The sequence below is a fragment of the Globicephala melas genome, chromosome 3 (genome assembly GCF_963455315.2).
Source record: "Globicephala melas chromosome 3, mGloMel1.2, whole genome shotgun sequence".
Taxonomy (NCBI): domain Eukaryota; kingdom Metazoa; phylum Chordata; class Mammalia; order Artiodactyla; family Delphinidae; genus Globicephala; species Globicephala melas.
In genome coordinates, this window is record NC_083316.1 from 144,948,776 (window position 1) to 144,976,150 (window position 27,375).

Consider the following 27,375-nt stretch of genomic DNA (forward strand, 5'->3'; position numbering starts at 1 on the left):
GAGAACACTGCCTTGGGTAATGATGGGTTTTAAAGTGCAATTTGTGGAATATCCAAGACAGAGTGAAACTTAGAAGCTATCTGTGGCAGACGAGGCTGAGTGCCCACACAATAGCCATTCCATCCTTCTTCCTGGCTAAGTGATCCCTGATTTTTTTTTTCATGATCACAATTTGCTCAGTTAACAATGACTTATAACAGGTGATGGCCATGTGACCCTGCTCTAGCCAATGAGAATCAGAAGAAATAAACTTCCTGGGGCTTCAGGAAAACATTTTTTTCCCAATTAAAGTAAAAGGAAGGGGGACAAATTCAATGAGCACAACACATTTTTTGCCCATAGTCTTTCCCCCTCTTCCTTTCTGGGAAACAATAAGATGCCTGGAGGTGTGGTAGCCACCTTGAAGCCATGAAGACCAGAGTCACACCCTAAGGATGGAGGAGCAGCTCTGGACTGACCATCTCTGGCTTCTTGTTAAGGAAGAAAACTAAAGCAGAACTTATTCGGTTTAGCCATGGCGATCAGATTTCTGCTACATCCCCATCTGATACATACATCATCTAATTCAATGCCCTGATTTTACAGGTGAGGTCACTGAGGCCCAGAGAGGCACAAGGACATTCCCAAGGTCAACAACAAATCAGTGACTCAGCTGAGGCAAAAGAGCCAGACTCTTGACCTCAAGTCCAACGTTCTTACTAATAATTTGGTTCAGAATATGCAGATTACTTTCCAAGAGTATGAAATAGCCAACTGCGTTTTTCAAAGACTGCTGATAATGAGTAAATCATGATGCGTGTGAAGTTTTAAACTTTTGTTTTAATGCCCAGTGCAGTCAGGGCATCATCACCATGATCGTCAGTATCATCATCTTTTTCTCATCAGGAGAGATTTGAGCAACCCTGTGATTATAAGATAGCTAATTGCAAAGATAATCCCAGGCTGGAAGATTATTCAGGGAAAAGTCTAGACATCTGTGTGTGTGTGTGTGTGTGTGTGTGCGTGCTTTTGTGAGAGAGGGTACATGCAGGGAGGTCTTTATGGAGAGAAGGACCATATGTTGGTACTAGGACCCAGCCACTAAAGGGTTAATGCCATTTGAGTCTTGGAATCCTGGGATGATGCCAAATATAATGTACTCTTCCTGATAACGTAGCATCATAACATTTGATTTCTGCTTAGAGTGAAGCAATGCACGTTTTGCCAAAATAACTGTACTTAACCATCCCACATTCACTTGGGTTAATGCTGGTCTGCTGTGTTAACAGTCTTCATGGGAAAGAAAGACAAATTCCAGCGGCTGGCATCATGGCCTCACACGTGGGGAGGTCACTCCCGGCAGAGCTGTGAGAGCAACTGCACCATTACGTTTTAAGCATCTGTGGGGTGCCCAGCTTGGTGCTAAGCTCCAGGGAAGGGCGGGAGAGTTGGGAAAGGCACAGTCCCTGCCCTGCCTGGAAGAGCCTACCATCCGGCTCTGGGAGTAGAACAAACTAAGAGTGTAAAGAACAAAGTAAGAGCATGTTCTTTAATGTGGAATGTGTGGTGGAGACTCAGGAGTTCAGGCAAACAGGAGGATGGCTCTTTTGAGTAAATGGCTCTTGAAGTAGACCCCAGGGTGGTCAGAACTGAAACAGAGGGGAACGGGGGAGGGGCAACTGTTCCAGGAGAGCAACCAGCCTAAGCAAGCATGACTTCTTAGAGTTGGGCAGAAGCTGCTGGGAAGAAATACGAAATGGGATTAGAAAGGCATCCATCCATCCACCCATTCATTGATTCATTTAACAACAAATATTGAGCACTGTGATAGGCAGAATAATAGCTCCCCAAAAATGTCCAAGTCCTAACCCCCAGAACCTGTGTATAAGTGACCTTACATGGCAAAGTAGACTTTTTAGGTGTAATTAAGGATCTTGAAGATGGTAAGAGTATCCTGGAGTATCCACATGGACCCAATGCAATTACAGTGTCCTTATAAGTGAGGAAAGGAGGCAGGGGAGTCAGAGAAAGATTAGAAAAAGCAACACCATTGGCTTGAAGATGGAGGAAGGGGCCATGAACCAAGGAATGTGGGCGACCTCCAGAAGCTGGAGAAGGGAAGGAAACAATTTCCTCCTTAGACCCTCCAGAAAGAACTCAGCCCTGCTCACACTTGACTTTAGCCCAGCGAAACCCATTTCAGACTTCTGACCTCCAGAAGCATAAGATTAATCTGTGCTGCATTAAACCACCGTCTGTGGTGATTTATAATAGCAGCAACAGGAAATGAAGACAAGTACCCTGTGCCAGGCACTATGCCTGTAGCTGAGGCTACAACTGAAAACAGTTGTAGTTAGAGACATAGCCCCCAACCTCAGGGACTTTGCACTGAATAGTAACAAACTAATTGTGGAGCTATTTAATTATGGTTGCAAGGGGACATAGCTGTAGAGCAGAAGCTGGGGGCGTCCAGAGAGTGTGTAAAGAACTCCTGCCTAGTGAGTGAGCTGAGGGGGCCTTGATGAGGAACGGGGGGAGCCCTGAGCTCCAAAGCAGTGCTGTCCTAAGGAACTAGCATGTGAGCCACCTGTCTAAATTCAAATTCTCTAGTGTCCAAATTTTTTTTTAAGTATTTAAAAAGCAGTGAAATTCGTGTTAACAATATGTTTTATTGAACCCCATATTCCAAAGTGTTATCATTTCAACATGTAACCAATATAAAACATTACTGAGATATGTTACCTCTTTTTGGTTTGTTTTCCAGAACTCTTTCTTTGAAATCTAGTGGGTTTTTTTACACTTACAGCACATCTCAGCTCGGAGTAGCCTTATTTCAAGTGCTCAAAGACACATGTAGCCAAGTAGCTTCCATACTGGATAGAGAACGAGTAAGATTTACTTGTGGAGGCGGTGGTGATAGGATTCAGGGCGGTGATGGGGTCAGGGAGCGGGAGGGAAGAGCATGGTGGGCAGAAGGGGGCAGTGTGCAGGCCTGAGGAGGGGGAAGCAGGGCGAACCGGAGGAACAGGAGGCAAGCCAGTGGAGGGAGGCTGGGGTGTGCAGACGGAGCATCGGGCCAAATGGGCCTGCGGAGCAGTGGGACCCATGGAAGGACTGTAAGCTGTGGACCAACATAATCAGACGGGGGCTTTTCAGACATCTTTGAGAACAGATAAGAACATGTTTCTATCGGATAGAGAAGGGTTTAGAGGGTGGTGAATGTCAGCCATGGGAGATCAGATACGTCTAATCCAACCTTCTTCCCGTGCCAGCGCTTTACTCTAGAGGTGAACAAACAAACTGACTGGACTGAGAAGTTCCGTGAAAAGCCCCAGGGGGCTCCATGAGGTCGGACCCGGTCTCCTCACATTGCTTTTCCAGAACCCGCCCTACGCTGAGCTTGTACTGCTCAGCGTCATCATCATAACCAGCATCGACACTTCCTGAGCCTTTCTGATGAGCCAGACCCTGTACAAAGCCCTTTGTTTTAAGCTTCTCAACGATTCTTCCAGACAGGGATTATGATTATTACCTCCATTTAACGGATGAGATAACAGAGGCTCAGGGACATTAAGTGACAGGCACAAAGCCACACGGCCTGGAGTGGCAGTGGGGGGACTTGACCCAGGTTATCAGGGCCCGGAGGGAAGCCGGGGCCGGGCACGTTCTGGGTAACGAGGAGAGAAACAACCGCCTGTCTTAGAGCAGTGCTGGGAGGGCGATTTTCCAAGCCTGGGAAGGTGGAGCAGACATCTGTGTTCTTTCTTCCTCTTTTGAAGTGAATGAGTGGTCTTTCCTGAGCAGCCCGACTTTATTTCAGAGTCCCCAAGAGGCTTGCGGGACGCTGAAATCCAGAGGGTGGTAACTTGCCCTCATCCCATTCATTTCAGGGTCTGTGCCAGCCCTCGCAGGGCCTCACGCTCTCAGCTCGAGCGCGCCTGGTGCCCTGTCAGCCCCCTGAGGTGAGCAACTTGCCCACCTTCATTCTCAGCCTGGTTCACGCGATTGTCTCCTCCCTTCCTTCTTCCTTTTTTCTTTCTTTGTTTCTTTTTTGCCAGGTCGCCTTCTTAGTGCCCTCAGACCCTTGGCCTGCAATCTCACGGTCTCTTCCTGAGAGGGGTGATAGACAAGGCCATTGCACAGACTGGAAACTGAGGCCAGAGAGCACAGGGGACTGCTTTCCACCAGCACACCTAAGCTCTTCCCTGTGCTCTCATTACCACCAGATCCTTTCCTGAAGCCTGTGTACCTCGGCATTTGGATTTATCCTGCTGGCTTATCGGCACTTTGTATCTGTTCCCAGTGAGAGTCCGCTTCCATTATGTGAAAAAGACCCTCTCGCCCATTCCCTTCCTTGCCTTTTTTTGAAAACAACAGCAGACGTGTCCCTCGAATGAGGAATTTTTTTTTCCCAAATGAGTTTGCATTCACTTAGCCATAAATATGTTCTCTGTGTTTGTGTGCCTGTGTGGGCATCTATGATGATAAAGGCACACATTCAGATTACTTGAACACAAAATCCAATGTGCTGAAATTCCATTTTTGATGTAAATGAATAAACTTTCTTTCTGGAGCGTTGTAAGTGCCGTTGAAATCACACTGCATTTAGAGAGCAGCATCTCTTTCTCTCCTCTTTCCCTATTCTTCCAAACATCTCTTCCACTGAATGCAGGTCCAAAGTGTCTAAGAAGTCCCTGGTCCATGGATGTCCGCTCTTTATTTTAAACCATCTTAAATATATCCTTATCAGACCCAATGCCCTCCAGTATTCTAAAGGCCTTTGTTGTATAAGCAATTTCTCCATTCCATGGTGGCTTATCTGACAGTTTCTCATTTACCTTCTACTTATTATTGCAGTCGACTTTGAATTTTAAAACCCCACTGAGGGTTTAAAGGATCTTGAAGGACTAAATCAGAAACCTAGATTAGCAGTTACTATAAACCTTCAGGAAAGCTCGTTTTTTTCCCCCTTTTTTTCTCTTTGGATCAATGTGAAGTACAATCCAAATACATCCTATAATGAAGCTGATATCCTGGTTAAGTGTCTTTATATTTCACTCAACTCTCTGCCAGCCGTCATCATTTCATTCTCACTAGCCAAAGATATTCCGAGGATGATGCCTTTTTTATCTGAATTCTGGGGAAATACTCACTCCAACCTTAAGCCTCATTTAGGCTGAATTAAAATTCATTTTCTTGCCGCCTTCCCTCTTGGCTCCTTTTCTCAGCTTTAGTCGAAAGCAGCGGCGCCAGGCTGTACGCCGTACCGCCTGAGTTTCTGCACCCCAGGAGCTCTCCCCCCCAGGCGGAGACCACCAGTGTGCATCCTGACAATGGGGAAAACCAGGATGGGCTTCTTAGCTTCTGAAACTCAGGAAAAGAAAGACGCAGCTGCTGATGAAACACCTGGGTGTCAGCTCAGTGACAGGGTTGCTGGGATAGCCTTGCCCATGCTCCCTAGGAAATCCCCGCAACTCTTAAGTGCCCCTCTCTTTTCCCCTCCTCTGCCACATCTGATGTGTGTATTCTGAGGAGTCTGATCCGTTCTGCTCAACAAGGCTGCCCTTCACGGTTCGTTTTGGCCAAACATGACAGCAGCAATAGCTAACACTATATGACGTGCCAAGCACCGTCCAGGGTGCTTGATAAATAATAATTCATTTATTCTTCACAACAACCCTATGAAATAAATACTGTTATTCTCTCCCATTACAGATGAGGACACGGAGGCCTCAAGGGGTCAACTTGCCCAACATCACATAGCTAGTTGATGGCAGAATCCATTTACATAATTCAGGCAATCTGCATCCAGAATCGGTGCCCTTCACCACTGGGCCACGCTACCCCTCCCTCTCGGTGCTGATTCTCCCGGGCTCTGGGCTAAGTATACACAGACATGTTTTCACATGGTCTTCTCAACAGGTGGGCATTGTCATTGCATTTTTATAAGACACATATCCAAGTCACATAGCCAGTGAGTGTAGGAGCTAGACAAATTTATTTACTCATTCAGCAGACATTTACTGAGGATCTAATATGTTCTATGCTCAGTGCTACAGATACAACAATAAGAACAGACATGACCTCTACTCTCACAAAGCTCTCTGTGGGGGGAGGCAGACGTTTATCAAATGAAGCCATCATTGCCAAGTTGACTAAGAAGACAGACCTCCAACCAGTGCAGTATCTGACATAGCTGGCAGTGGGGTGGGCATGCAGTAGGGCTTTTCTCAGCCCATCCATCCATGAGAAGCCAGGTGGTAATGGGCAGATGTTGGGGAAAAGGCAGCGGAAAATATTACCAACAAAGGAGCTGTGTGTGCACGGGTCTGGCAGTGAGGAAACAAGGTGAGCTTGTGACAGTGGAACCAGGCCAGTGTGGCAAGAATGCCAAGAGCCAGGGGAGGGGACGCAGAAATGTCTTGAAATGAGGCTGAAGAAACAAGAACTTGTAGTTTCTCTGACCATAAGTGATGTTTTAACTCCCGCTATTACACTGACCATACTTTTATAGCAGGTTCTTGGCAGCAAAGTTTGCTTTTCTTGTTTTCCTGAAACAGTTGGTAAAAGCATGTTTTCCAAATCTCAGGAACATGGCTTGTGTTGCAGACAGACATAATTTCAAGTACCCCTCTGATTTGCCATCACTAGCGTATTCCGTCAGGGCCCTATTTGCAAAGGAGATGATGCAGGTGAAAACCCTTATACACAGCGACGTGCTTTACACACGCCTGGGTTATTATCCTTAACAACGGAGCTTGTTTTGGAAGATGCACATGTCTCTTACAAGAGTGGATGTACGTAAAGTGTCCAAAATGGTGCCTGGATCCCGGTAAACAACTATATCAGTGTTAACTATTGCTTTTACAATCTTGCCTCCCTTTTTTTCTTTCCCCAGGCATGGTCTGAGAACCTGCGCATCATGAAAACTGTCTCATGGGTCCATGTCCCTCTTCTCTTTCAGGCCAGAACAAAATCTGCTTCATCCCAGGCATGGTGGGACCTATATTAGAGATGACACTTATCCCTGAGGCTGAGCTCCGGAAAGCCACCATCCCAATCTTCTTCGACATGATGCTGTGTGAATATCAAAGGAGTGGGGATTTCAAAAAGGTAAAAAATGAGGCTGGAAACTCATGCCAGCATCCCTAATCCCCAGCCCATTTCTCCATAATGATATCCTTGCTCCATCTGCCTGGACCTCATTCAGAGGCTTGACGGTAGGCTGGGGACCTTTATTCTGGTACCCTGAATGAGCTGGCAGCTCGGATTTGGTCAGTATTCTATCACACTTTCCTGCCCGAGGCCGAGATTAAAATGCACTTTCTTGCTGTGTATCAGCGTGGTCCCTTTCTCAACAGGAAATAGTAAGGATTCTATTTCTGTACCCAAGAGCCCCCTCAAGGTGTGTCCAAAGGCCCCCTCCCTCCCACCTGCCCCAACGGGACACCCACCTCTGTCCAGCACTTCTGCTCTGGGATGACTCAGAAGATCTGAATAGCTGAGAGAGAGCCTACCCCGCCAGGTGTCAGACCTGGCCATGCGTCAGGGTTGACAGCAAGTAGAGCCCAAGGCCCATACGTAGGGAGGCCCCGCAGACCTGCCGCGGGGATGGAATGGGAGGCTTTCCCCAGCATGTAGGGAGTGGGCCACCTGTGTCAAACGCGAGGGCCACTGACCGAGCATTGAAAATCCTGTCAAACTGGAAGGATAAGGACCGTTTTCTGGGCCCAGTCACTCCAGATGCTTCTGCCAGTGGAATAAGCGCTGGTTTCCACAACAGTTTCCTGGCAACATTCAGTAGTCACTCCCAGTTTAGGAAGGTGTGTCTAAGTCCTGCCAAGTTTGCCTTAGCAGTACCTCCAGGTCTCGCCCTCCTGTCCGCTCAGCCCCCTTCTCACCTGGTGCTCCGCCTAACTGGGCTCCGTGCCCTCTCTCCGGCCTTGCCGCATTTCTGCCTCTCATTCTATACCACGTCTGGCCGCCAAACAGTTTTCCTTAAAACAGGTATCTGAGTGCCTTCTAAAAGGCAGCAGATTCCCAAGTGCTTTTCCTTAAAATCCTTGCAGACCTTACCCTCCCATTGTTCACTGGTTCTCTAATCCTCACCAAATAAAGCCCAAACCCTGTCTCCTGCATTTCAGGCCCTCCTTGCTCTGGCCTTCCATCAAATGTTCCAGCCATTTCCTCCAACTCCTTCCTCCCACCTCACCTCCAGGCAACCCCCACCCCCCACCCCCACCAGCTCACCTGAATTGCGTTGCCTTGGTGAGCATCCTCCTTCATGTTTCCTCTTCCTCGGGTTCTCTGCCACATTCACAGTCCTTCCTGCCAACATCGTCTACACTCCTGCCAATCCTGCAAAGCCCACTGCAACGCTCATCCTTTACGAGATCTTTGCCCTCTATTCCTGTGTCATTCCAGCTGTCTGAGGTATCCTTATTATACACTGCCTTGCACTAAACTCATTTCTGCATCTTCCTCATCTTCATGTCATTAAAGTGATGATGATGGTGACAATGACTGCCATTAACTGGGCGTTTACTCTGTGTCAAGCACTGTAAATAACTTCCATACAGTAGTTAGTTCATGGGATGAACTTTTTATTACAACCCTGTGAGGTAGGCAGCATTACCACCCAATTTTAAGATGGAAGTGCTGAGGCTTAGAGAGGTGAAGTCACTTACCCGAAGTCACACATCAAGAAAGAGGCAGAGCAGAGGTTGCAACACACAGATCACTACAATCCCAAGCCCAGGCTGTGCCCACTGCACCATCCAGCCACTGGCCTCGTCGCAGTAAGTGCTGGCTGAATGAAAGAACGAGTGGCATCCTTGCAAGCAGTGCCTTCTCAGAAAATGTTCCGTGGAGCTCTAATCCCACCAGATGCTCTATGGAAGAGGGTTTCGAGGTTAAATACCTTGGGAAGCCCCTGCATGCCATAACCCCTGTTGGAGACTTCCAGTGCACATTAACGTAGCCAAGGCACTGAGCTGTTCCACAGTAAACAGACCTGTTGAATTTCTCAAATTTGTTTCTTGAAGAAACAGCCATTGGATGTGCCAATCACTTTGGGAAAGGTGGTTCTAAGAGGAAAGAGACTAGTTAGCTGTGATGATCTCAGTGTGAGAGGGTGCGCTCCCCGCCCAGGGACTGGTGGGAGCTCTCTAGTCCCAGGAAGGCTGGTGACCAGCTGCCCCCCTGCAAGGAGCCTGTAAAGAAATCAGGTGAGGAGTTCAGATGGAGAAAGACACCATATCCAACCAGCTGGGGTGGGGGAGTAGAAGGCGCAGCCCTGGATCGAGTGTTTGATGGTTGTCTGGAATCTGCTGCCTTTTAAGGGGCGGGGGGGAAAGTCTGTGAAGCTTGGGAACCTGTGAAGGGCACAGTACATGGGATGAAGGGCATCGTGCTTCCCCTCAGGTCAGCACTTCCCGCAATGGTATGGGCACCAGCTGGCTCAGAAGATGTCCTGGGAGCAGGTGTGCAAAAGATACACTCCCAGTACTGATGGTATACAATGTACGAAGGAGAAGCGCACCCAGGTCCTTTCTGGATTACAACCTGACAGTTGTGTTTGGTGGCCTCATGTCTTCCGAGGCTTGCCTGTCATGTGATTTTCCTGCCCTAATGGATTCCCTTATTGAGGCATCCCTGTGGCATGCACCCACCTATTCCCCATGAATGGGGTCATCCCTGGGCTCCTCGCTCCAGGCATGTGTTCATCGTTAGCTCCTTCCCCAGTTGCTTCTCTTCATTGCTACCTTATCAAAAGGGATGGGACAGTCAGGCTGACTAATGGGGCAGCTTCCCATGTGAACGCAAGCTGCATGCTTGATGGGAGCCCAGCTGTGGGATGAGCAGACCCAGGTGTTACCGCTTGGTTCGGAGTAAGCAGCCATGGACGGTGTCCCCAGGAAAGGGAGGAAGCATGGCCCCCATGAGCCCCAAGCTGCCCTGATGGCCAGATCCAGAATGAACCGCAGAACCGGGGTTTGAGACCCAGCAGGCCTCGTGTGCAAGCTGGTATTAGTGCACGATGCCAAACAATGAGATAAGGGAAGAACCACGTGCCCAGAAGATGACAGGGTTCCCTTTCTAAAATGTGGGTTTTAATGGAAATAGCAGAGCTCACAGGAGAACTTAGCAGGGCCTTTGCTCCTGGCTCACGCCAGGCCCTCTGGCCTGATACCCAATGTCGTGTAGTTCCTTTGCTGTCGTCCCTTTGCTGGGCTCTTCCTCTGATTTCTTCGCCTGAAGAATCCTAGTCATCCTTCAGCTGAGGCCTCACATGTTGGGAAAGCCTTTCCTGCTTCTTGGGGCAGCGGAGCACCTGGATGCAAGAGACCAAGATTTGTTCCAGCAGGATGAGCATGGACGGAACTGGGACAGGAAGAGGGTAGACTCTGAGTGGCTGGGCTGGGGAGAAGGAGGCTCCAGGGCAGTCTCTCTGCTATAAGTTTCTTATGCAACCTCATCACCAGGTTTCCCTCCCTCCCCCTCTAGCCCCAATTAAATGCCCGATGCATTTGACTGACAGCCGTTACCCGTCAGGAGTACATCACTTCACCCCAGACCGTCTCTGTCTTTAACTGGGACGGATTTCATGTCTCTGGTACACTCCATGATTCCCGTGGTGGGGCTGTGGACCGCAAGAGGGGCCTTGAGTTGGCCACGCTGTGGCTGGCGTGGCCATGCCCCAGTTAAAGTGAAATGCATCCAGTCCTACCTGCGTGGAGCTCAGGCATGTCACCTGTGCCCCATAGCATGACAACCTGCTCATAGGTCTGCCTCCATCACAAGACTGTGAGCTCCTCTTTGAGGGCCAAAGCGGTTCCCTCAGGCCTGAACTCCCAGCACCTGTCAAGTGCCTGACGGGAATGTGACGTGAACCATGTCAACGTTCTCAGTATGAATGGAGGCATTTAGACCTCCATCCCACCACTGCCTTGGTACAGAGAGGAACATTCCAGTAAATGTTTTTATAATGTAGGATAATGAGGGTGGCTGACCACTGCCTGAGTAACCCCATAGGAGGCTGGGTAGACCAGCTGTCTTGCTGGCCAAGTCTTTGTGGAGGGAGGGACTGTGGGCTTTCTAGATGATGTTGGTGGGAAGGAATGAAGGTCCTGGGATGTAGAGAGGAAGTAGGGGGGTTACCTATGAGGCAGATTGTAGAACAGGATTAGGTACTAATCAGCAGGAGGGTCTGAGCTCTCAGCAGGCAGGAGATCCAGAGAGGATCCCTTTCTCAGAGAAGGAAGAGATAATAGCATTTGACAGCAGCACTTAAAACAGTGCCTGGAACACAGCAGGAACTCAATAATTGCTTGTTGAATGAATTAATGGACAAAGATACCAGTTTGGCAGATTCCACTGAGACTGAGTGTTGGCATGGAGTGAATTGGTGATTCAAATGGCTTAGAACATAATGTGGAAAAGTGCAAATCAATTCACTAAATATGTACTGAGCACCTACTGTCTTCTGGACACTGTGCTTTGGAGTCAGATAGACTTGCTGCTTATCAGCTGAATAAATTTGGGTAGGTTAGTTAACCTTTCTCAGTCTCAGTTTTTCATCCCTAAAATGTGTATCATAATACCATCATAGGTTCCCAAACTCAAGCTCCATGGGTGATGAAATGAAACAGGAAGAGATGAGATAACTCAAAGAAAATTAGGAAGGTGCACCAACTTGTATCGGCGTCCCTCCTCACATGACACTGTCTCCTCCAGCTTCCTCCCATGTCCGCTTCCACCTGCCCCAGGACAGCCAGCATTTAGTTAACAAAGGAGACCACAGGCTGACTTACTGGTGCCAGTTTCTGGCCTGTCACACTATCTCTGCCCCCTCCCGTGTCATAGTCAGCACTTTACCTTTTTTTTTTAAAGGAATTTTGCCTTTTTCTTTTTTAATTTTATTTATTTATTTTATTTATTTTTGACTGTGTTGGGTCTTCGTTTCTGTGCGAGGGCTTTCTCTAGTTGCGGCAAGTGGGGGCCACTCCTCATCGCGGTGCATGGGCCTCTCACTATTGCAGCCTCTCTTGTGCGGAGCACAGGCTCCAGACGCGCAGGCTCAGTAATTGTGGCTCATGGGGCCAGCTGCTCCGCGGCATGTGGGATCTTCCCAGACCAGGGCTCGAACCCGTGTCCCCTGCATTGGCAGGTAGATTCTCAACCACTGCACCACCAGGGAAGCCCAGCACTTTACCTTTGAAGGTAGCTGAGGAAGGGCTCTTGATCCCTAAATTTCACACTTTGGAGGGGCCCGGCTCCTATCAAAGACATGTTCTAGGCAAACAAGATGATGAAAATAGCCAAGAGGTTCTAAAGCAGTCAAGAGAGGCAGAGGAAACAGTGCAGGGAAGGCATGATGCAAATGTGAGGCCCACGTGATGTCATTCTGCTGCAGCAGGAGGTCTGGACTCCTAGAGCTCACCCCCGTTTTCCTGAGTGTTTAAGATGGGTATTGGGCCCTGTGGCATGTAACTTTTGTGAAAGTAACCTGAGGATGCTCCTTAACAAATATCCATGTTGCAGGGGTGGGGGAAGGAGTCAGTGATGTGATGCAGTCTTGTAGTGTGGATGAAATGGGATTAATTTGGAGAAGCCAGAGCTGCGCCCTAAGCTCTGCATAGTGACAGTGTCGGGGGGTAAGGCCTGTCATGCTGACGTAACGTAGTGTGTGTTTGGGAGTGTATGGGACCCTTGGGAGGACCCTAAGTCAAGCCCATCCATCCTTTGAAACCCAAGACAAAGGTCCCACGTTGCCTGTTTCCTGATTTGTAAATGAGGCTGATGATATCCATTTCCCTTGACTGTTGTAATATGATGCTAATGAAGAGGACAGTGTCAACAATGTCATGATGATGATGGCTACCAAATATGAAGCACTTACCCCGTGCTAAGCGCCAGGCCAGGCCTTTCACATGTGTTTTCCCATTAACTTCTCGCCACAGCACTATAAAGTCGGTGCTGTTTTAAATTTCCATTTAATAGATGAGGAAACTGAGCCTCAGAAAGGCTTATTAACTTGCCCAACATCACATGGTGGGGAAAACAGTCAAAGCACGACTCAAACTAAGTCTGTTTGTTGTCAAACCCTGTGGTCATAGCCACTCCTGAGCAGAGCACAGCACTGGCCCCGGCAGCCCAAAGGGCCAGAGTCTACCCTGGGACATGCTTGACTGAGGCCTTCCCTCTCTAACCCACTCCGGAGGGTTCAGGCATGGCTGGCGTCCTCAGCTCTGCACATTCCTGGAACCTTGTAATTTCCCTCCCTGTGGGCTCTTTTGTGACCCTGAGACAAGTGCTTATTTAGCCCATCCGCTTCTTGGCTCTAAAGGAAAGTTCATCTCATGAGGAGGAATCGTGCCAGCATTTATCATTGAACAATTTAGACAAAAAAGCTGGTTTTCTCCCCCGAGAACTGCTTTCCAGTAACATTCAGCGGTAATAACAATAACATTAGCAGCAATCATAAGATGACAAGCAAACCCAGTGCATACTTGAGCCTACGCACTCCCCTAGTGCTTCATAAATAAAATTTCCCCAGCCCTCCCAACTACCCCATGAGGTAGGCACCACTGTTATTCCTATAATATTGATCAGAATCAACAAACTATGGCCCCAGACCGAATCTGTCCTGCCACCTGTTTTTGTAAATAAAGTTTTACTGGACTGGAGTCATGCCCATTTGTTTTTGTATTGGCTACGGCTGATTTGGCGCTGTAACAGCAGAGGTGAGTCGTTGTGACAGAGACTGACCCACGACGCCTAAAATATTTACTATCTGGCCCTTAAAGAAAATGTCTACTGAGCCCTGATATAAACTATGACACTGAGGATTAGAAAGACCTACTAGCTTTCCCAAGATGGTGGAGGGGATGGAGGAGACATTGAAAGCCAGTGCTTACTTACCCCAACCGTGGCCTAACGTCAGCACCTACTCTTGTAGTCCCTTGGCTATATTTCTTCCTGCCCTAGGCTTGACACAGTATACACGTCTAATCGTGCTAGCCCCCAGTCCCCGACTTTGGATGACGCTTGACATGCTTAACAAAATGCATCACGTAAGGGGCGTGATTCACGTGTAGAGTGGCAGCCCAGACCCTCGCCATATTGGCCTCTGTCTAGGTCTCCGTTCTGATTTCCATCCTTTCTTGCTTGAACTCTCTGCTCCAGCTGAACGCTCTCCTCATTTTTCTCCACGTTCCAAGCTCCACACCTTTGCTCAGTCCATCCGCCCCCCCGACACACACACACATAGAATGCCTTTCCTTTTCCTATTTATCACAATCCTACCCATCTTTCCAGGCCTGTGTATCTCCTTCCATAAATCTTCCTCAACCGTGGAAACTCACAGGAAATTCTCTCTCAGCACAAGCTGTATCAGCACAAGCTTCTGGTCCTTACCTTTGGCCCTTAGCCCACAAAAGTGAGGGAACAACGGCCCCACGGATGATATGTGAAGCAGAGGGAAAGTGAATCTGGGCTCTGCCTTCCGTCACCGAAAGATTCCAGCCAACTCGACTGGGCTTGATCCTTTGTGCACTGGAAAGAGCCTGCCAATGTCTCTGCCATTCATCTGAGACTTCAGACAAGCCACTTAAACTCTCTGGGCCTCTATTTCATCTGTAATAATAACTGACACTTACTGAGGGTGGTGCTAAGCAGGGGCTGGCTGTTTTTCATGCATTATAGCATTTCAAGGTGATCCTTGACTTCCAGACCTCATGGAGTTATTGTGAGGACTGAGGGTAAAGGGGCTGAGTTAGGATCCAGGAGCGCCCAAGGGCTCCCTGGACCTTGTTGAGCTTTGCCGAGAACCTCCCTCCCTTCGCTAAGTGCCAGTTTCTTATCTACTGGTAAGAAGGGAGATGGGTGGACTGCATGATTTGGATGGACTCATCAAGGCATGATATTAAAACAGTATACAAACCATTTTTGCATTACAGCCATGTAAGAGAGACAACAAATGGCTCTTCAGAACGTTGAACTCAGCTGGGTGAAATGCTTCTTGACATTGAAAGTAGGAAGACAAAATACTCTCTGGCTTCAGTGTTACAAGATTTGGTGTGTAGGTGCATACTTACTTTCAGGTCACTTAGCTAGTCTGATCTCTGACCATTACAGTTGTCACCAGACTTGACTCTCTGAGGCATTAATTCATATAAATATGACAGCTTCAGTTATGGCTGGATTCAGGAGCTCAAAAATGGCACGAGGTTTCAGTCTCTCTCCATCCCTTCCTCTCTGCCTTCCACTACATTGGTGTCATTCTCAGGCAGCCTCTTTCTTTTTTGCGGTACATGGGCCTCTCACTGTTGTGGCCTCTCCCGCTGCGGAGCACAGGCTCCGGACGCGCAGGCTCAGCGGCCATGGCTCACGGGTGCAGCCGCTCCACGGCATGTGGGATCTTCCCGGACTGGGGCACGAACCCGTGTCCCCTGCATGGGCAGGCGGACTCTCAACCACTGCGCCACCAGGGAAGCCCACAGCCTCTTTCATTGTGGTCCTTTCCAGCAGCCCCGGGCTTAAAACCTTCCATCATCAAGTTAAGCAGAAAGACTTCTTTTTCCTAAGAGTGTCAACAAAACCTCAGATTTCAGTCTCACTGGCTTGATCTGGGCCTTAATTGTAGGGTCTAGATAATGAAAGATACTGACCAGGAGCTTCGCCTGTGTCATGTACCCACACCTAGAGCTGGGGAGGTATGGTCAGCCCACCTGAGTCTCACAAACTGAAATTAGGGTTGATGTGATTACCAAAGTATAGAGAAAGGAATGCTAGGCAGGCAGAAATAATAGCTGTTCATGACAACATGCCATTCTCTGAAGATCAGTGCTCTGTCACATCCCTCAGTGCCTTTGCACATGTTATACCCTCTGCTAGGAATGCCCTTTCTCTTTCCATTCTCCTGCAAAATTTCAAGATAAACTTGAGAACAAGGTCAAATGACATGGGCTGTGAGCCTTCCCTGTAGACTCTCCTCTCTCTCTCTCCTATGCCCATCTCTCTGCTCCAGCACTTACCATCTATGGCTCTTCTCCACTCTCCGGGAACTGCTAAAAGGCAAATGTAGTATCCTGTTCCATTTTGCATTCCCAGTGCTCAGCACTGAACCTGGGAGATGATATATGCTCCCTAAGCTTTGGTTAAAAAAATGAATTGACTAATTTCAGTATTCAGCCTTCTAATGTTATTGTTGATTTTCATCTCCTGCTTCTTCAGTTTGAAAATGAAATCATCCTCAAGCTGGACCACGAGGTGGAAGGGGGCCGAGGGGACGAGCAGTACATGCAGCTGCTGGAGTCGATGTAAGTTCAGTGCCCAGCATGGGAGGAGCCGGGAAGGTGGGCCCGAGGCTGGAGGGCTTAGGACTCCAGGGGGCTCCAGTGGCTCTGTCCTCCCCTGGAGATAGGCTCATGGGTATGGGAGAGGCTCCATTTTTGGAAGAAATCTCACATCTCTCTCTGCAGTGGCTGTTTCTTTGATATCGATGGGACAGGTCAGATAAAAAGAAACTTTGCTGTGTTGGAGAGGGAAATAATCCACCAAAATGTTCACTCTTGTTATCTCTTAGCTGTGGAATAATTTTTGCTGTCTTTTCCTTTTTTCTTTCTCAATCTTTGACAGATATTGGTCACAACCAACATTTATGGAAACCACGCTAAGTGCTCTCCCTGTATTGTCTCATTTAGTTGCGTTTTCTCTGTTTGATCCCATTTCACATAGGTGGCCCCCAAAGCTCAGGGAAATGTCTTGTCCGAGGAAACTAGGCCAAGCTAGTCAAGTGGACAAGCTGGGACTGAACCCAGCTCTGCTGGACTCCAGCGCACAGGCCTGGTGAGGCAGTGGGCAGTGGGTAGCACCCAGGAGCACTGGCCTTGGACTCAGGACACTGTGTTGTTTTAACAGCTCATTGAGATGTAATTCACATACCATACAGTTCACCTAAAGTGTACAATTCAATGGCTTTCAGTATATTCACAGAGCTGTGCAACCATTACTACAGTCAATTGTAGAACATTTTTGTTACCTCCCGAAAGAAAGCCCATACCCCTTAGCCATCACCCCCTCCCCTTCTCTGGGCTGTCTATGGATGTGTCTATCCTGGACATTACATACAAATAGAATCATACGATACGTGGTCCTTTGTGACTGGCTTCTTTCTCATAACATGTTCTCAGGGTTCACCCATGCTGTAACACGTGTCAGTATTTCACTTCTTTTTATTGCCGAATAATATTTCACTGTTTGGAAACACCCCATTTTGTTTATTCATTCATCAGCGGTTGGATTTTTAGACTGTCTCCATTTGGGGCTGTCAGGAATGATGCTACTTTGAGCGTTCATATACAAATTTTTGTGTGGACGCATGTTTACAGTCCTCTTGGGTGTATAACTAGGAGTGGAATTGCTGGGTCATATGGCAACTCTGTATGTAACCTTTTGAGGAAGCATCAGACTGTTTTCCAAAGTGACTATACCAGTTACCTTCCTACCAGCAATGTACAAGGCTTCCAATTTCTCCACATCCTTCTGAGCACTTGTTAGTATCCATCTTACTGATTATAGCCATCCTATAATCAGTGTGAAATGAAATCTCATCGTCACTTCAGTTTGCATTTCCTACATGGCTAATGATGTTGAGCATCTTTTCATGTGCTTATTGGCCATTAGTGTATCGTTGGAGGAAGTCACTGGATTTCCATCTTGATTCCAGCACTTAGCAGCTGCACCACTTTGGAACAGTCATGCACCATCGTTGGCTTCAGTGTGCCCAGCTGTAAAATGGGGATAATAAGCCTCCTATGGTTATACTGAAGAGTGAATAACTATAAAACATGCGCACACAGCAGGTAGAAGCTCAGGAAATGTCCTTTGATCCCTCACCTAACTCCCAGTTTCTATCTCTGACACCATGGTAAGAGTGAGGACTTCTCCCAAGGTTCAGGAATGTGACTCACACATCCCAAATTCCCTTTTTTTTTTTTTGCGGTAAGCGGGCCTCTCACTGTTGTGACCTCTACCGTTGCGGAGCACAGGCTCCGGACGCGCAGTCCCAGCGACCATGGCCCACGGGCCCAGCCGCTCCGTGGCACGCGGGATCCTCCCGGCCCGGGGCACGAACCCGCGTCCCCCGCATCAGCAGGCGGACTCTGAACCACTGCGCCACCAGGGAAGCCCCCAGATTCCCTCTTAATTGTAGATTCCCTGATTTGTATGATTCTCTGATATATATCTGATCTTGAATTCTTTCCCCAGTCCTCTTGGAATATTTTAACTTTAACAACAAAAGCAGACTGAAGGTCTTGCTCTGACCCTCACAATGACCCTCTCTCCCCTGCCCAGCGGGCAGAGCCCCGTGGACAGAGTTGAGTCCCAGGCAGCACCGTCCCAGCTGCCCTCGCCCCCTCCTGTCACTGTGCACAGCCATCACTAAACACCTAGAAAGCAAAGGCCACTGGGCTAGCGGAGCAACCCATCATCTGCTCCTCGGGTAGGTATCGAGACTGATTGTCCAGTGGGGAGATGACATTGTGCCTGAGTTAATGTTTTTCTTAAAGCTCAAGAAAGGAAGCATCTAAATATTGACCAGAAGTGAGACCAGGGCTGGCGCTGGCAGTTTCCATTTTTATAAGCGGATGGGGCCCTGCGGCCAGTCTTCAGATGATCAGCAGGATTTTCAAATCCTTCCTGAGCGATTATTTATAAAAGGAGTCCTTAGAGGTCAAGGAAATTAAAAAACAGCTCATTATTTTCCTCCTGAAACAGAGGCGTGAATGATTTTTGCAAAACTAATCAAGCCCAACCTGAAGAGTCAGGACCCCATCAGAACACCCAGGGGCCAAGTCCCTGCACCTTCCTTCCTTTTGACTTTCTGAGCCTCAGTTTCCTTATCTGCAAATTGGGGATAAAAATACCATCCAACTCCTAGAGTTTTTATTGAGAAGAAACAAGACACATCGTGAAAAGTGCTTAGCACAGTTTGTGACACCTTGTAGGTAATCTGGAAATAGTAGTTATTATTATCATTGATCAGGTGGATATCGATGTGATTATTTGAAGCCATGAGCTTACCTATCATTCCTCTTCCAGACTAGTGAACCTTAGCTCCTCTAACCCTTCTTCCCAGCCCCTCATTCAGGGCCTCCACTGTTACATAGGGCCCACTCTGGGCAGACACAGTTCTGCGGGCACATGGCTTGGTAACTGGATGGTGTTTTTGTGAATCGAGCAAGGCTTCCCTTCTGGTGGCAGCTGAAGCCCTGCATCGAGGCACAAGGGTGAGGGCATGAAGTGGTGCTGCATGTCAGCATTCATGTGCTCTCATGCAGTGCACAGCCTTACACAGCGTCCCGCCCCTCCCCATCCTTAGAGCTCTCCTTGGAGCCCACCCACATTAGTCCACATCTGTCTTAAAGTGGGAGTCCCATACTGAATGGAGTAATGAGACACATTCTACCCTCCTGTATTCCATCTGCCTGGGAATATTTCTAAAAGTGGCACGGGGGCTGGAAGCCTGAAAGGGACAGAGAAGGTGTGTTCTGGGGCCCAGATCCCACTCAGACCAGTTCAGTTGAAAGGGGACCTGTCATAAGAAGCACAAAATACATAGTTTTTAAAGGAATAAGTGAAAAGTCCAGTTCCATAGGCACTGACAAAGGTGTGGGTCAGGACTCCCTCCCTCTGAAGGCCTCCCATACTGCATGCAGGTCTATTCGAGGGAGGTGTGAGCTCCCTTCAGCCCCCACCAAGGCGGGAGCATAGATGCGGAGTGGCCAGTGTTCTGCCATCCCTCCTTGCACCGAGTGAGGGACTATTGCATCACTTCGAGAGTCTCCTAGCTCTTTATCGTTGCCACTTCCATTCCATTGTTGGGCTCAAAGGAGAGGACCTTGGCAGGTTGGCAGAATGGAGATTAGAACTCAGCCCCACGCACCTCGAGCCTAGCCTACAAACTGAGGGTGACAACAATGCCTACCTCAAGAAGATGTGCGTGTTAAACAAGATAATCAGTAAAACCAGCTTAGCACAACATCTGGAACACAGGTACTCAATAAATGATAGTATCATGTATTACAGTTAGCTTTTATTTCTATATCCACTTCCACTGCTAGATGGTGAACTCCTGGAGGTCAGTGAATTGCTAGCTCTGAGATCTCTGAATCCCTAGTTCCCAGAAGAGTACATGTTGAGTGCACAGATAGATAGATAGATAGATGGTGGACGGATGGGTGATTTCAAACCAATCTGCCCATCTACCTCTCCCACCCTAGACCATATGAGCACTTTTCTTGCCTTATGGCCAAAAAATAGATTAAGAAAGCCAAGACTTTGTTTTTCTAAACACTTGCTTCTCAAAGGACCAACCATATAGCATCACCTGGGAGCTTGTCAAAATGTAGAATCTCAGGCCTTACCCCAAACCTGCTGAATCAGAATCAATGAACGCAGTGCCCAGGTGATTCCCAAGCACACTGAAGCCTGCAAAGCAGCAGACAAAGCCAGTTGTTCTTAATATTGGCTGTACATTGGAATCACCTGGAGAACTGAAAAAATAAAATACTGCTTCCTGGCTCCCATCCCCAGAGATACAAAGACATTGACCCAGAGTGGAGACTGAGCTTTGGAAAAGCCCCCCTTGTGATTCTGCCATGCGACCAGGGCAGAGAGCCACTGGTCTGGCCATGCTCAGGCCCTCAGATGCCTCCTACTGGGAGGCTGTGAGAAATCACACCCCAAACACTGGGACAAAGTTTCATTGCATTGTCATTAAGACGGAAAGCAAGGCTGGAAGTGACCATCCCACAAGGAGTTAGGCACAGCTGATGACTGAGCCAGACAGGCCTAAATCACAGGGCAATTTCCATCTCTCCTTGAGAGCCGGGAACAGGTGCTTCTCTCATGGCGAAGGTGGATTTGTCTGATCACAGCCACAGTTTGAGACATCGCGTCCTTGCAGCATGGCTTGGCTTCTGGGCAGAATGACCCTCCAGAGTCCTTGCCTTCCTCACCTTCCCCCTCTTAGGAGCTCTTGGGACTTATAAACTGCTATGGGCAGAGTAGGCAGAAACAGACGTAGCCTGGGAAATGCTTGTCTACTCAAGATGCCTGAGAACACACCACAGTGTTTCTCTGCGGAAAATACTGACCCGTGATTGTCTTGATTCCCAAGGTCACCACTGACTATCGGAATGATGCCGGGAAGGACATTTAGCTTCTCTGGGCCTTGATTACCTCATCTGCAAAATGAGGGGAATAATTTTTACTTACCATAATGACTGTGATCATTTCTTTAGAAAAAGTGATTAGACAATGTCTGGTGGAGAATAAGTGATGAAGAAGTAGTCATTAACCAAAATTTTAATCCATCTGTCTCTCCCTACCTCTCCTGTGGGCTGCTTGAGGGTAGGCATGATTCTTTTTATATTTCTTTTTTTTTTTTTTTTAATATCTTTCTCCCCATCCCCGCCCTACACAATGCCTGGAATAGTGCCTAGCAACTCACAGGTACTTAAGGAATGTCACTATTTTAATTTTTGTTTTTAAAATTTAGAATATTATTATTACAACAAATGTTGTAAATTGTTCAAATACGATATGCACATTTCAGTTGAAAAATGAACATTGTCCTCCTCTATTCCCCCACCTAGACCCCTTTTCAGAAGCAACGTGCATTTAGTTTGGTGTTTATCCTTCCTGACCATATCTGTCACATTCATAAACACACAGAGACACATAAAAGTAGACACACAGGGACTTCCCTGGTGGTGCAGTGGTTAAGAATCCGCCTGCCAATGCAGGGGACACGGGTTCGATCCCTGGTCTGGGAAGATCCCACATGCCATGGAGCAACTACTGAGCCTGTGCTCTAGAGCCCGCGAGCCACAACTACTGAAGCCTGCTCGCCTACAGCCCGTGCTCCACAACAAGAGAAGCCCCTGCTCGCCACAACTAGAGAAAGCCTGAGTGCAGCAATGAAGACCCAACACAGCCAAAAATAAATAAATAAATAAAAATTTTAAAAGTAGACATGAACTTCCACTCACATATAGCATTTGGTGGTTGAGAGCAGATGCTGGAGCCAGACTGTTGTTATTTACCAACTGTGTGACCTTGGGCAAGTTAGTTGACCTCTCTGTGCATTAATTTCCCCATCTGCAAACATCTTATTTCATGAGACTGTGATGGGAGATTAAATGAGGTAAAATTTGTAAGACGTTTAGAATAATGCCTGGGACGTGGTAGGTTCTTTGCAAGTTGGTTAAATGGAACATATTGTTCTGAGACTCACTTTTCTCAACTATACATTTTACAGAGCTTTTTGTTTCAAAACATATTGATCTCATACTTTTTAATGACTTCATAGTCACATTTTGTGAATATGCTTTAATTGGACATTTAAGATAGTTCCAACTATTTCACTATTAGACACAATTTGTATGTACTGTAAATATATCCTTACATACTTCTGGGATTATTTCTGTAAAATAGATTCCCCAAAGTAGAATTATTGGATCAAAGGATATGTACTTTGACAATTTTTACAGATATTGTGAAAATTGCTGCCCCAAAAAGTTGTACTGATTTACTCCCAATGTGGGTCTGTAAAGGTGACCATTTCTCCACACCATTGCCCTCAGTAGAAATTTATTTTTATTTTTTCTCATTTTGATGGTGGGGAAAAAGTTACTTTCTACACCATATGGGCAAATAAGCGTATAAATGAGTTAAGTGATTGAATAAAGGAACAAAATGAGCCAGTGAACCAGGGGAACTTGGATACACCTGTTTGTTTGGCTTGTTCTCCACCCTTCCCGAGCCCCGCCCCCAACTCGCAGCCCCGCCCCCGACCCCCGACCCCGAGCACGCTCTTTCTCCCTCGGCCTCGAGCTCACCGCCCTCCCGTCTGTGCCGCAGCCTGATGGAGTGTGCTGCGGAACACCCAACTATCTCCAAGTCCGTGGAGAACTTTGTGAACCTGGTCAAAGGCCTCCTGGAGAAGCTGCTGGATTACCGGGGCGTGATGACGGACGAGAGCAAAGACAACCGCATGAGCTGCACCGTGAACCTGCTGGTATGTGCGCGGCTCTCCCCATTTTGGGTCAGATCGGAGTCTTGGGAGCAGGTCTGGCTTTGGGTTCCACTATGGCTCTGGATAGGGAAGCAGCACTAAGAGCTTTAGAAATCAGACAAACGTGAGAGTGTCCTTTCCCTGACATCCGCTAGCTCTGCATCTTGAAGTCAATCATTTCACGTTCCCTGTGCCTCAGTTTATCATGCATATGAGATGGGAATGACTATAGTTGGCTCTCCCTATCCAAGGGTTCGGCATTTGCTGATCCAACTACAGATTGAAAATAATCAGGAAAAAAAATTCCACAAAGTTCCAAAAAGCAAAACTTGAATTTGCCTCATGCTGGCCACTATTTACATAGCATTTACATTGGATTTACAGCTCTTTACATAGCCTTTACATTGTTTAAGTAATTATAAGTAATCTAGAGCTGATTTAAAGTATATGGATGTGCGTAGGTTATGTGCAAATTCTACGCCATTGTATTTAAGGCAATTGAGCATTCTCAGACTTTGGTGTCTGTGGGGGTCCTGGGACCAATCCCCTGCAGCTGTCAGGGGATGACAGTATTTCCTTTAGCATTTAACACACAAAGAAGGAAGGTGGCAGCATAAAGAAGTCAAGAGTATGAGTTTTAGAGTCACATAGGCTGTGGGTTCTCATCCTACCTCTGGTAATTAATAGACTACACAAGTCAAGAAAGTTTTCTGAAGGTTTAGTTTTCTTATCTGTTCCATGGTGAAAATAATAGTACGTATTTCATAGGTTGCGCAGTCCTGACCCATGGTTAAATGCTCACTGTGTGTTTGTTTCCTTCTCTTACAGAACGAAGTAATACTGATAACTAGCATTTATAGACAATTACTATGGGATAGGCTAACCAGAGCAGCTAGTCCCAAACCCAGACTCTTCACCCCTGTACCACACGACCTGCCATTGGCCAGCTCCCAAATAGTCTCCCTTCAGATGTACTGTGATGTGGCTATGAGACAGCTAGTAGCAGCCACAGTGCTTCATACTCACCATGCCAGCCCACCCTAAAGTGGTTAAAATGAATAAAGTTGACCAAAAGACCATGTGGCATCTATCACATCAATCCCCCCTGCCATTGCCAGTGTTCCAGAAATATAAATCCTGTCCCCATAGTTCTGTTGTGTGTCTTCTGTTTACCCTAAGTGGACTCTTTTTTTTTTTAATTCTATAGTTAAAATACACTTCCTCTTCAGTGATTTGAAAATGACTAACATATCTGTAATGAATGCTGAAGTCATTACAATTCAGCAACAATATGTTAAAGTGTATTATTATTTATTTTTTTGAATTTTATTTTTTTATACAGCAGGTTCTCATTAGTGATCCATTTTATACATATTGGTGTATACATGTCAATCCCAATCTCCCAATTCATCACACCACCACCACCGCCCCCTGCCACTTTCCCCGCTTGGTGTCCGTACGTTTGTTCTCTACATCTGTGTCTCCTCAATGTCTGCCCTGCAAACCGGTTCATCTGTACCATTTTTCTAGGTTCCCTAAGTGGACTCTTTTTAAACAGCCCAGATATTGCCATTGATTTTCTGAAATGCTAAGGGGAGTTTAAAACTCCTGATTACAGCAGAAAGGAATTCATTGCTAATGACTCCACAAGGCCCAATTTACATAAAGAGCACCAGGAAGAGGCGTTTTCTAGGAGTTCAGCAGTTTCTCTCTTTGGAGAGGTAGAAGTTGGTTGAAGAAACTGACCTTCAACTGTCAGAATATGACCTGGGAGAAAGTTGGGACAGGCAGGTCTATAAGCAGTTAGATTCTGCTAGATTTTGGTGTGTGGCTTAAACATGGTATCAGGGAGAAGAACAGGATGGGGTGGGTGTGTCTGGAGGTCTAGTATGGCTCTGCCACCCACTGACTGTGCTCTGGAACACCTGGAACACATCACCTCGCCCTCTCGGAGCCTCAGGTGCACATGGATGCATTGAATTAAACTTGGGTTTTCTCAAAGTGTGGCTCAAGGATCGGGTCCCGACCTCCTGGCTCAAAATCTGTAAGGACTTGTTTTAAAATGCACAGGATTCCAGGACAACTGCTGGTCTACATGAGCCCTGAGCTGGAATAGGTATTGCCAGGCTTAAATGTTTTTGACTGTGGAATCTCAGCATAACTTCTGATAGTTCTGCACTATCAGAAGTTATGATCTGTTATCATCACTGGGATCTGTTGTGATTACTATTACTCTATTGCTATTACTCTGATTCCAACTCAGTTCTGCCTGAGTGCAGGGTCTGGGCTTTCAAAGATTAGGCTGGGTTGCCTTTCATAGTAGACTTTGTCAGAGTAAACGGCCTCAATCTTGGCATCCCTCAGTGCAGCCAGTAGCTGGATTGCACCCCCCGATGTGATGGCTGAGATACTTCCTCTGCCCCTTTATAGTCTAAGGATCAGGGAAGTGACTTTCAAGGCAGAATGAGCTGCTTGATGCATTCAGGAAAGTAAATTTCTTGCTCCCATCTCGCCCAGGTAGTACATAGCAATTTCCTCTCATCTTCATCACATTGCCTTCCACCCCTGCGGCTCTGCAAAGAAAAAACCTCATCACTGTTTTTCCTCCCTTATCTAGAATTTCTACAAAGATAATAACCGGGAAGAGATGTACATAAGGTAAGATTTTTGTTTTCTAAAACCCAGGCCTGCTGTGTCACTCTCCTGCTCAATCCATCGATGGCTCCCCGCTGCCTTCAGCATAGAGTTTAAGCGTATCTTGTTGACACTCAGACCCTCTTTGTTCTGATTCCTATCCATCTCCCCAGATTCAACTCCTTCCATCTCCTACAATCAGCCCCCCAAATCCACTTGGAGTTCTCTGACCTGCCATGCTGTTTTGCTGTGGATTGAGCTGGTGAATTGCACTTGCGTTTGTTACAAGATTGGCATGTGGAGCCCTAGTCCAGGGTTGGTAGAACATCCGCCAGCCCAGTTCTGAAGGGAAAAAAATACCAAGATGTATGATGCCTGCTTCTTTGTAGGCATTTAAAAGATATGTATTTGAACATCATATGAAGGATTCTGGGGGGACATTCGGCTGAAGCAAAGAACTCCCTTGCCAGTGTGTCTCAGGATCTCATTTTTTTCCTCCAAAGTTTTTTTTATTGGTACTTTTACTCATTACAAAAATAATACATACTTATTACCAAAAAAACCTCATAAAATACATACAAGCAAAACAAAATATGAAATAAACTCCCATAATCTGTACATATTCCCAGACCTTTTTATATCTATGTTTATATATAGATCAAATTCTATGCATGCCTAGTTTCTGCAATAATGAGATCATATTGCTCATAATTTATTCTTTGCTTGACAAGAATTCCATGTCAACAGAAGTATTTCAACTTAATTTTTAATGAAACTATAAAATTCCCTTTCCAGAATACACCATAATTTATATAGCCAATCCTATGTTGTTGAATATTTAGGTTGTTTCCAACTTTCTTCTATCATAAATAGCACAATGACAAAATTCTTGGACATACATATATCTTTATGCATCTCCTTATGCGACAAAAGCCTGCAAAGTGGCGTTGACTGTAAGGGTTAACGACCAAGGCCCTTTCAAGGCTTTTGACACATTCTATCAAAGACCGGAGACTCCGAGTCCAAATTCACTCTGCAAAATACTGCAAATATTTTTAGGTACTTAGTTAGCATTATTCCAGAAATAAGAACTATCGTTTGGAAAAAAGATAATTCCATAGGTTGTCCTGAGCTTGGTTAGTATTTATAACATCACTAGACATGACTTATTGTAGTGGCATGGGGCTTTGGATCCAAAGGACCTGGGAGGCTTTACCTGTTTTCCTCTGTGACCCTGGATAAATCACTCAGTGTCTTCGGGCTGAAGTTTCCCCATGTAGAATGTTTCCGTTCTGTTCTGAGGATTAAATGAGATGCTACAGGTAGAGTGCCTGGCACATGGTTCTCTCCCCCAACATCTTTTCTTTTCTTCCCATTTTAGAAACACAGATGGGGAATCCCAGATTTCCATAAGTTTTGGAGATGTGAATCCTATAGTAATCTAGGAAGACCACATTTGCCTAAACCAGACATTGTAAACAGGATATAGTATGAAAATCTGTCCTATTTGGCAGGCATAGTATTTAAAAACATTTTTAATTGGTTGCCAAATTTTAAAACTCTAGAGATGTTACATAAAAATCAAAATTTCCCTCTTCTGAAAAACTCAGAAGGTATGGCAACACTGGGCCCTCATCCTGTCCTGACGACCACTGCCTAGGCTAGGTGGTAGTGGC

General features: G+C 46.7%; 1 protein-coding gene across 1 annotated transcript in view; it reads left to right on the top strand.

Annotated features, from left to right (window-relative positions):
* The window catches only part of DOCK2 (dedicator of cytokinesis 2), a 407,888-nt gene that overhangs the window by 339,217 nt on the left and 41,296 nt on the right, over window positions 1–27,375 (top strand). The window contains exons 33-36 of the mRNA XM_030829968.3: window positions 6,944–7,092; window positions 16,216–16,301; window positions 22,912–23,068; window positions 25,683–25,723. Coding sequence (XP_030685828.1) covers window positions 6,944–7,092; window positions 16,216–16,301; window positions 22,912–23,068; window positions 25,683–25,723 — 433 coding nt within the window. The remainder of the gene's footprint in view (window positions 1–6,943; window positions 7,093–16,215; window positions 16,302–22,911; window positions 23,069–25,682; window positions 25,724–27,375) is intronic.